Source organism: Herpailurus yagouaroundi, unplaced genomic scaffold (genome assembly GCF_014898765.1).
Source record: "Herpailurus yagouaroundi ecotype Mexico unplaced genomic scaffold, PumYag 166, whole genome shotgun sequence".
Taxonomy (NCBI): domain Eukaryota; kingdom Metazoa; phylum Chordata; class Mammalia; order Carnivora; family Felidae; genus Herpailurus; species Herpailurus yagouaroundi.
In genome coordinates, this window is record NW_024412407.1 from 477,443 (window position 1) to 488,615 (window position 11,173).

The 11,173-nt window shown below is 35.1% G+C and overlaps 1 protein-coding gene across 1 annotated transcript; it reads right to left on the bottom strand.

Annotated features, from left to right (window-relative positions):
* Window positions 1-3,932: 3,932 nt before the first annotated feature.
* LOC121038994 (olfactory receptor 9K2-like) lies at window positions 3,933-4,910 on the bottom strand. Its single transcript, XM_040489013.1, has one exon. It carries the CDS (start codon window positions 4,893-4,895, stop codon window positions 3,933-3,935), a length of 963 nt encoding a protein of 320 aa, XP_040344947.1. The 5' UTR covers window positions 4,896-4,910.
* Window positions 4,911-11,173: the final 6,263 nt, after the last annotated feature.

Here is an 11,173-nt window from a genome sequence, read left to right on the forward strand (position 1 = left end):
TCTCTCTCTCTCTCCCCCTCCCCTGCTCATGCTCCAACTCTCTCTGTCTCTTAAAAATAAATAAATGTTAAAAAAATAAATAAATAAAATTTAAAAGAGTACACTTATCATGATGAGCACTGATAAGGATGTATGGAAGTGTTGAATCACTCTGTTGTACACCTGAAACTAATATAACACTGTATGTTAACTTTACTGGAATTAAAATAAAAACCTTAATAAAAAATCATGTAATCCAAAAATTAAAATATTAGCTATAAATATTAAAATGATTTTTACATGACTTGTGCGACAACTTTGATTTGTTTATAAGTGGTCCTATAATGCATATATCATATTCAAAGAATTACATATACATATATGTTTGTTTGTACATTTATGTATCTATTTTTTTTTATTTTTTTTTCAACGTTTATTTATTTTTGGGACAGAGAGAGACAGAGCATGAACGGGGGAGGGGCAGAGAGAGAGGGAGACACAGAATCGGAAACAGGCTCCAGGCTCCGAGCCATCAGCCCAGAGCCCGACGCGGGGCTCGAACTCACGGACCGCGACATCGTGACCTGGCTGAAGTCGGACGCTTAACCGACTGCGCCACCCAGGCGCCCCAATTTATGTATCTATTTTGATTCATTTACTGGTTACTAGTTACTAGCATACTAGTTACTATTATTATCATTATTATTCAATATATCCCTGCTTTAAGAACTTAACACTGTACAGCACATGCATCCTCCTTGAATCCAAAGAAAAAGGAGAAGAGTAATTTCCTAACAGAAGAGAGAACAGAATATAAGAATGCAATTCTTATAGCAACACAGACATTTCTTGACATCAGGAAAAGGGAAAAGGTCAGAATTAAAAAATTATTGTACATACCTTGTCACGGTGAGGTCTGTTAGCTTCTGCATCAACCTGAGGATTTTCTTCTGAGTCAGCTGCATGACATTGGGTGTATATTGTTCTAGGTTCAGTTTTACATCCAGTGATCTTTCTTGGTGTTCGTCTTGTGTGTGTGTGTGTGTGTGTGTGTGTGTGTGTGTGTGTCTGGGTGAGAGAAAGAGACAGAGACAAAGGCAGAGACAGAGATGGAGACAGAGGGACGGAGACAGAGACACCACGGTAATGTTTGTACATATGTGCGTGTGAGTCCGATGGTGGTTGTGGGGTGCAGCATATGGTGAGTATAAAGGAACATTGTTCTCCTAACAGTCAACCCTATTGTTAGGTTCTTTTTCTCAGTTTGGTAAAGCATTACTCATTTCCAATAGATGATGATTCAAAGGATGAGGAGCCTCTTTCTTTGTAGGCTCATTCCATTATAGGACCTGAATGTTGTCACGAGTGATTCTGCACTTTACTCATGGGGAAGGGTTAGTAAAATGTGACTCTCTCATCCTAAACATCTTTCTTCCTCATCTCAGGAAAGAGACAAGACACCATCTTTTAAAAAAAATTTTTTTTAATGTTTAATTATTATTGAGAGACAGAGAGAGACAGGGCATGAGCTTGGGAGGGCAGAGAGAGGGGGAGACACAGAATCTGAAAGAGGTTCCAGGCTCTCAGCTGTTAGCACAGAGCCCAACGCGGGGCTCGAACTCACAAACCCAGCGAGATCATGACCTGAGCTGAAGTCAGACGCTTAACCGACTGAGCCACCCAGGCACCCCGAGACAAGACACCATCTTGGCACAGTGACCATTTATCTAAAAATCTTCATCAAGGTTTTCTACCTAGTAAGACCTCTATTTTCCCTAGTAATCTGCATTTTTTTTAAATCTGGGTGTAAGAGATGCATATGTTAAATTATAAAGAGGATACCTAGAGAAAGACATGGGCATAGAGATGACTAGATACAGCATTTGATGATTAGATTCTATTTTGCATTTAATTGGGGGATGGGCTAGATGGGTAATGGGCATTAAGGAGGGCACATGTGATGAGCACTGGGTGTTGTATGTAAATGATGAGTCACTGAATTCTACTCCTGAAACCAATATTGCCTTATATGTTGGCTAGCTAAAATGTACATTACATAAAAACACTAATTAGAAAAAAATAATTGGGGCTTCTGTTGCCTTTTTGGTCATTTTAGTCTTTTCCTTTAATTTTCTACAGAGAGAAAGGTAAAGACTGAAATAACTAGTAAACTTTTCTCAATCTCTGTGTAAGGAAATGAAAGCAGATACACTTGGAGAGCTGGGGACACTTCATGGCACAGAGTAAAGAGAAAGAGGCAGAGAAAGTGAGTGTCTTCCTCTCTCAGACGTAACATGAATAGCGTTGAGAGCAGGAGGAAAAGACAAATCTGATGTGGATTTAACAAAAATATGAAATTTACATAATTCAATCATTCAAGTGACTCTACGGTGGAGATTCTCTTATACACCCCATTTTTTCAGGAGGAAATAACAATGTGGAGATACTATGTAACTTACCTGAAGCTGCAGGAGGCAAAAAGAATTTGAAAGCTCTGACACCTGAGCTTATTTTCTTAACTCTTCCCGATGAACTATTCTTACCCTTATATTTCCTTCCTCATTATGAGGTAGCATTTCTCCAGCACAGATGCTCAGACATTAGAGTCATTATTCACTTCTAGGTTATTCAAATGTGACCAACCAGCAATCAGTATCCAGCTTACTTTACCTTCCATTCTAAAGGTCATCTTTCTTCACTGTCCCTAATAAGACTCCCTCCATTAGAGCCACCATAACCTCTTGGATGACCACACACTTTCTGGGATTACCGTCTTCTCCCAAAGAGCACTTACCTTCCTCAAAGCTACCAGTATGATTTTCGTATAATGACAATTTCAATACAATACTGTCTTTCTAAAATTCCCCAATGCTTACCCCCGTCTACAGAATAAAGGTCAGCTTTCTTGGCCTGACATATAGGTCTGTATGATTTCCATGAATTTCCCTTTAAGTCTCATGCTTCACTCTTTGTCTTGTGTGTTACAAATCACTTATAAACCACATGAAGTTCACCATCAAGTTATTTTCTCCATGTGCACAGAAAGCTATTTATTTCACTTGAGTTAATGCTATTTGCTTTAAAATGTGCTTAGGAAGTGTTCTTTGACCATAGAACCACTCACCTTTAGAGACTACACTTTCTTTGTATTTTCCATAAATGTCTTTTTCACTGGACTAACATATGGCAGTTTAGTTCTCTATAGCTATTTTCCCTTGATTTGATGGTGAGCTAGGACTGACATTATTCATACATAGGAAACTTCATAGGACAAGAAGGCATCAAAATTCAATAATTATCAATGTGATGAATTAACTCTTACTAGGCCATATATAACAAAAAAATGAATTGTCTTTATTTTTGGTTCAGTTTCATTACAGTTGTCTTGTGAAAGGGAGGATTTGCAAGAATAATTACTCTAAGTCAGAAAAACCACTTAATAAGTGTGTCAATCATTCAGCCCCTACACAATGGAGAGTGGCTCATATGTCACCTTCAGGGCCCTGTACACTCTACAGAGTATCTGTTTCTCTCACTCAGCATTCGGAAAGGTTTTTTTTTTTTTTCAGTAAATCTGATATTTTGATCTGTCTTATTATATCAGATTTTGTTACATCTACTGATTATATACACTATATAACATTTGTTACTGACTCAAGATAGACAATACATCCCAACATCATCCTTAGAGAGCCAGCAGCAAACTTGGAATATATTTTCCTTAAAATCAAATTACATGGCAATCATTGTCTTTACTCAAATGAGGATGAAGTATGGAGAAAGCCATTCCATCCCAAAATCAACAGCTAGACAAAATATAGACCAAATGTATTCTTCAGCTATAAGTACAAGGGATTTAAATAAATAAACTTTCTACTTAAATATTTCAAAATCATTGGTGCATTCTTTGTGTCAATGCCTCCCTAGACTGTCATAATACCCATGTCTTTCAGTTATGTCACTGTTAAGATAGAATTAAATAAAAGTATTTTTTTCCCTAGAATCTTTCTCAAAGCTTCTTTGACATCTTTGTTTCTCAGGGAGTAAATCAAAGGATTCAGCATGGGAGTGACTAGGGTGTAACATAACGAGGCCACTTTACTCAGCTCAGGAAATCTATCAGGGATGAAATACATAAAAATCACAGCACCGTACAACACACTCACGACTCCCAGGTGTGAACTGCAAGTGGAGAAGGCTTTCTTACGTCCCTCAGAGGATCTTATCTTTAAAACCGTGGACACAATATACATATAGGACACAATAATGACAATTATGGTAGGCAAAATAATAATGCTGCATAAGAAAAAAGAAACCACCTTAAGAAAGTAGATATCAGAACAAGAAATCCTTTGAAGTGGACGGTAATCACAGTAAAAGTGGTCGATGGCTCGGGAAGCACAAAAGGACAAAGTAAATGTCACGCTGGTCAAAAGAATTGAGCTAAAGCAGCCACAAATATAGGAACCAGCCACCAACTGCGTGTAGAGATGTGCTGTCATCTGGACAGAGTAGAGGAGTGGGTTGCAGATGGCAATGAAGCGGTCATAGGCCATGGCTGCCAGGAGAAATCCCTCTGCCACGATGAAGAGGGCAAAGAGAAAGAGCTGGGTCACACAACCTGCAAAGGAGATGGACTTGCTCTCAGACCAGAAGTTGATCATGGCTTTGGGTGCAATAACAGACGAATAGAAGAGATCAATGAAGGACAGGTTGCCTAGGAAGAAATACATCGGTGTGTTCAGCCGGGGATCAGTCATAATAATGGTCATCATCCCAACATTCCCTAGAAGGATCATGGCATACACAAACAGAAAGATCAGGAAGAGGAGAATGTGGAGCTCAGAGCGGACCCTGAAGCCTACAAGGATGAAGTCAGTCACTTCCGAGTGATTGTTTGTTCCCCTGTCACTCATGGCAGAAACCTGCTGAAAGGCACAAGGAAGAACAAACAAATGAAATCTGGGCTTTGTTTCTAGTAACACAAACACTTTCTTAAGTGTAGACTAAATTAGTTATATCTTAATTAAATATTGCATATAAAACCATGTTAACGTCATAAGGAATCAGGAATTTGAACTATATAATACTAAGTCCATAAGACTGTTATTCTATTAAGCAGTGAAAGAAGTTAAAGGTTATTGTATTTTAGATCATAATTTTGCTGAGTATTTACCAAGGAAGTAATTTAATATATTGTCCAATGTTCGTCACGTTTTGAGTTTCTATTCCCGATGTATTTATCGTTAAATAATTATCTTTACCTAAAATAAGAATATAATCTAAAATACAAAGAATACATATAATCTGTATGATAGTGCCATAGCCATCATGATTGCCTATCAGTGTCTGAATTATTAAAAACAGTAACAAACATATTTAGAAATATTTTTGCCTTCTTTTACCTCTATCTATTTGAATTCCATTATTACTGTGCCAACTCTGAAAACAGAATAAAAAATGATTAGTTATCGGTATGTTAAAATTAATGACATCAAAGCAATCAGTAAGCCTAGATAGCATTTCTAAAGCTCTTTCCAAATCTCAGGTCAAGGATATTCTTCCCAAATAAATGCATTTTATTGCCTCATTGTATATATTTCATTTCCATTAGTAGTTCTGTGATTTCATATATTACATATTAGCCATTTTCTTTGAAGCAGAGAAAGAAGCTGATAAACATTCCAATCTTCACATGACAATGAATAACTTTTTATCAAAGCTGCATCAATTCAAGGGCTCTCACTCTTCAGTCAGGGCCAACAGCCTTAAGGAACATATATATGAAGGAGAGTTCCTTTCTTGTATTCTATTATGCCTTATATATCTTAATATAAGGACAATGGGATAACTGTGGATATTTGAAGACCATAACAACCTTGGGTCTCCAGAGTCCATGATCACTCAGTAAAATATCAATAGTACTTACTTTACTTCTGATACCTTTCTTCAGGAGTTTTCCACATTGAGGTTTTGCTCATCCTCTGTGATGGATTCCATTGGGAGAGGAGCAATCATAGTCAATTATGGGGACAGAAGTGCAGGCTCAAGGGCTGTTGTCCATGAGGACTGCAGTAACCTCAGACATAAGCAAATAATCTAATAATAGCCCAAACATAAGGAGCTTTCCTTCTCTGGTGGCGTGTATCCTTTGAGGGCTTTCTCTGGACTTTATTTTCTTCATTGATAAGGAAAAATGTTCTGATAATTATCCTAGCATACTTACTGATAAGCATAAGGAAACAGATTTAAATGTTTGTGATATATAAGTTTAAAACAAATGAATATATTAAATTATCATAAGTTATATTTGCTATGCTTTAAAAAAAGGTAGAAATTAACTCCACATAATGATTTACCTGTATTTCCTGATGTCAATGTATTTCATGATATGACAAATGCCCTCGAAGTCACAAAATCAGATAAAGTTTTGCTAATCTAAGCTTTCTTATGTGTAAATACTAAATAGTTTGAAAATATAGTGGAAGGAATGATAATATTAAACAAATATTTTTAAATTCTTAGTAAGAATATGTATAAAAGATCATGATCTGTATTTAAAAATCCTTAATAATCATATGTGACTAAAGAGTACAATAAAACCAGAGACATAATACTCTATTTAATGTAACTAATATTGTTTGGATGCCATTTTCACTGAATATTTCTGTAAGTTAATTATAATTCTATTTTTAGAAAATCTCTTTTTTATTTAAAAATTATTTCTAGAATTATCTGGAACTTTTTTAGTGTGTAGATAGCAAAACATATGGGCCCAGAGCTCTTCCATATTATAACGTTGTATTAGTAGAAGTTTTGTAAGTGTAGGAGAAGTAAACAGTTTATTTTCAACAGGAAATGATTAATTAAGGTGAACTGAGGCCTGTGAAACTTGGAAAGACTGGAGGAACTTCTGGGTGACACTCTTATAATGACCCTAAGAGCACAGAGTAAAATTCACAAAGATAGGCTACCATTAGAGATACAATTTTAAAAATGCATAACCTTAACTGTGGTCCAGGGACCAGATAAATGAAAGCAAAAAGATGTCACTGCTTCCTCATCCATTAAAATAGCTTCACTAGGAAGTTGGGGTCTCAATACTGCTGTGGAAAATAGCCCACATGTATTCACAACCTTTCTAAGATGAAATTTCCTTGGTAGAAAATGTCAAAAGGACCAGAAAGTTGATCCTCAACTCACTTTGCCCTTTAGAATTCTGAGTGTGTGTGGACCTCATCGATAGAACAAAATCTGTGCCAAGAACTATAGTAACAGGAGATATTTGAACTCTCCAATATCTCCAACTAGAAAGCACACAGGGTAGAGTTTGACTATCTAATCTATAAAATGTACAAGCATCCAATTCCTTAAACTTCCTACAATGGCATTAGCAATAAAAACATGCTAGTGCTCAAAATACATAAGAACACTTACTGTCATTCACTATTGTGATGGGACATAAAGAAACCCACCACAGATTCAACGACTGAAATCATACAGGGTATGTTCTTTGATGATGCTCAGGTTAATATAGAAATAAATACTAATTAGGTAATTAGCTAAAACTCAATGGATCAAAAAGAAATCAAATTAAGTTTTGACTTTGAACTAAATAGTGCAGTTTGCTATGTCTAAACTTCTGCAATACAGGAAAAGAAGTATTTAAAGAGATATATGAAAAACGCTGTAAGTAGATACTATAAGCAAGAAAAGCAGGAACAACTAGATTAATCTTCTATTTTAACATAGTGAAATAGAAAACAAGTCAAAACAAAAAAAATGAAAGTAAATAATGCAGATAAAAATTCATGAAATCGAAAAAATAAGGATAATATAGGATATTCACAAGGCTTAACATTTTTTTCTACTGGCTATTTTTGTATGTTTTATTAAGTTTTTAATTTTAATTTTGGTATAGTGAACATACATGCCATATTAGTCACAGGTGTATAATATGGTGATTCTTCAATTGTATACATTATTCAGTGCTTATCATGATAAGTGTACTCTTTAATCCCCTTCTTTTATTTCCCCCATCTCCCCAGTCACCTCTCCTCCTCCCGTCTGGTAACCATCAGTTTGTTCTCTATGGTTAAGAGTTGATTTCTTTGTTTCTCTCTCTCTGTGTCTCTGTCTCCTTTTTCCTTTGCTATTTAGTTTTGTTCCTTAAATTCCACATATAAGTGAAATCATATGGTATTTGTCTTTCTCTAAGTTATCTCGCTTAACATTATATTCTCTAGCTCCATCTATGTCATTGCAAATGGCAAGATTTCATTCTTTTTTATGGCTGGATAATATTCCATTGTATATTTAGACCACATATTCTCTTCCATTCATTTATCGATGGACACGTGGGCCACTTCCATAATTTGGCTATTGGCAATAATGCTGCAATAGACAGGGGTGTGTGTATCCCTTTGAATCAGTGTTTTTGTATTTTTTGGGTAAATACCCAGTAGTGTGCGTGCCAGATCACAGGGTAGTTCTGTTTTTAACTTTTTGAGGAAACTCCATACCGTTTTCCATAGTGGCTGCACCAGTTTGCATTCCCACCAACAGTGCATGAAGTTTCCTTCATGGAGAACTGCATCCTCACCCGCACTTGTTTCTTGTTTTTGATTTTAGCCATTCTGACAGGTGTGAGATGATCACATGGCTTAACATTGATTCTCAGAAAGACCAGTAAGATGTATAAAACCCTAACCAATATAACAATGGAAAAACAGCAACATCAAATCACAAGTATCAGGAATGAAAAGGGGATAGCACTATAGACAGGTACTCCTGATATTTAAAATATATACACAGTTCATCCCTGAACAACATGGACTTGAACTGCATGGGTCCACTTCAACACAGATCTTTTTCAATAAATACAATACAGTGCTGTAAATGTATTGTCCCTTCCTCATGATTTTCTTAATAACATTTTCTCTTCTCTAGCTTACTTAATTGTAAGAAAACAGCATAAAATACATATAGCACACAAAATATATGTTAGTCAACTGTTTATGTTATCAGTAAGTCTTCTGGTTGTCAGTAAGATATTAGCAGTTTCAACTTTAGGGAGTCAAGAATTATATGCAGATTTCTGGCTACATGGGAGTTCTATGTTCCCAACCTCTGCTCAGGGATTCAACTGTATAATAAACAATATTTTTACCAAAAATTAACTTTTTTAAATAAAAAAATTTAAATAGATCAAATGATGTATAAAGGAGAAACATATATTTTAAAATATTTACTAAAGAAATTAAATTTTTATTAATAATCGTCAAGTGAAAAATGACTCTTTTGTAATTGGCTTCACTATTTACTATTAATGTTTAAGAGAAGGAGGGGAAAGTGGGTGATGGGCATTGAGGAGGGCACCTGCTGGGATAAGCACTAGGTGTTGTATGGAAACCAATTTGACAATAAATTTCATATTAAATATATTTTTAAAATAAAAAATAAAAAAAATAAATAAAAGAAACAAGACCATTCTTACAAACCCAAGAGTGATCATAAAGGCAATATTTCCAACCTATATTTATGAGTCTGTCATGAGTCTTATATAGAAACTAATATAAAAATTATAGGTAAGTCAGTCTCATAAATTTCACTTCAAAAGTTTTAAACAGAATATAAACAAATAAAATATGTCAATATATAAAGAATAGTAAACTCTCACTGAAATGTGTGCTTACACTACAAATGTAAATGTCATTTAATGTTTAAAAATAATGAATTTAAGATGTTTCCACATCTAGTCATGTAAGAACCATTCCCACAAGATTTGCCTTCTGTGACAAAAAACTAAATTCTGGAAAAAAACATATGAGCAACTATTTTCAGAGATTGTACAATAAGCAGTGAATTACTATAATTCCTGACAAAGAGGAAACAAATCAGGAGGGAAAGATTTTAAACTTGAATACATAACAATAGAAACAAACCAAATTTAAGATTGAGTTAAAAAGGAGGGGGGTCTGGGTGGCTTAGTCAGTTGACATCACTGGAGAAACAGTTGGGAAAATCACAGCTTTTGGACACAGGCCTAAAATATTGAGGTATAACCATAATATTACAGAACACTACCCCTTTCCACAACTACCACCACACAATATATAACATAATACAGTGTATTATACCTGTAGAGCCCTTTTCTCTCTGAGAAAGAATACTTATAAGAGTTCAGAGTCAAGAGACAAGACAAAAGCAAAGACGTTAGAAGATACTACTTTTCCAGAGGTACCTGGAGCTTCAGCAACACAGCAAATATTAAACACATCCTAAAAAGATTATCCTAGCAAGATTTTCATAAACCTTCACACTAATGGCCTATTTACATCAGTTTCTATTGTCTAATACAAGGTGTTCTGCTTTCAACAACAAAAAAATTACTATGTGTAACAAAAGGAAGAAAAAACCCAAAGCAAGCAACAGAATCAGATGGTGGACATATCTAACAGGGAACTGAAAATAATGATGATTAATACAGTAAGGGCTCTAAAGGAAAAAGTAGCATGCAATAACAGATGACTAATATAAGCACACAAAGAGAAAATGTAAGAAAGAATCAAAATAAATGCTAGATATCAAAAACATTGTAACTGAAATGAAGAATGCCTTTGATAGGAACACTAGTAGACTGAACAAGTTAGAGGAAGGAATCAGTGATTCCTGAAGACTGCTCAATAGAAACTTACCAAGCTTAAAAGCAAAGAAAAAAGAGAGAAAAACTTAACAGAGCATGGTATCCAAGAATTATGTGACAATCTGAAAAAGTGTAACAAATACTTAATGGAAATACTGGGAGGAGAAAAGGGAAATGAGAAAAAGGAACATCTGAAGAAATAATGGCAGTAGAACTTTTCAAATTAATGACAGACCAAAACACAGATATAGAAGATTAGAGAACATCAAACAGGATACATACCTAAAAAATCACAACTATCCATATTCAAAATACAGAAAAAAAAGAAACCTTGAAATAATCCAGATGGAGAAAAATCACAGCCATCTCAGGAAGAGGATTTTTGTTTATTTATTTTTTTGTACGGTGGGGGGGGGGGGGGCTGGGAATAAGGAAATTCACAGCTATTTTTCTATTCCCATAAGTTTTGATGTGTTAAATAATCAGAATGATGTTTTACTACATAATCATGCATCTTCAACAGATTCATCCACACTTTTGTTTTATTTT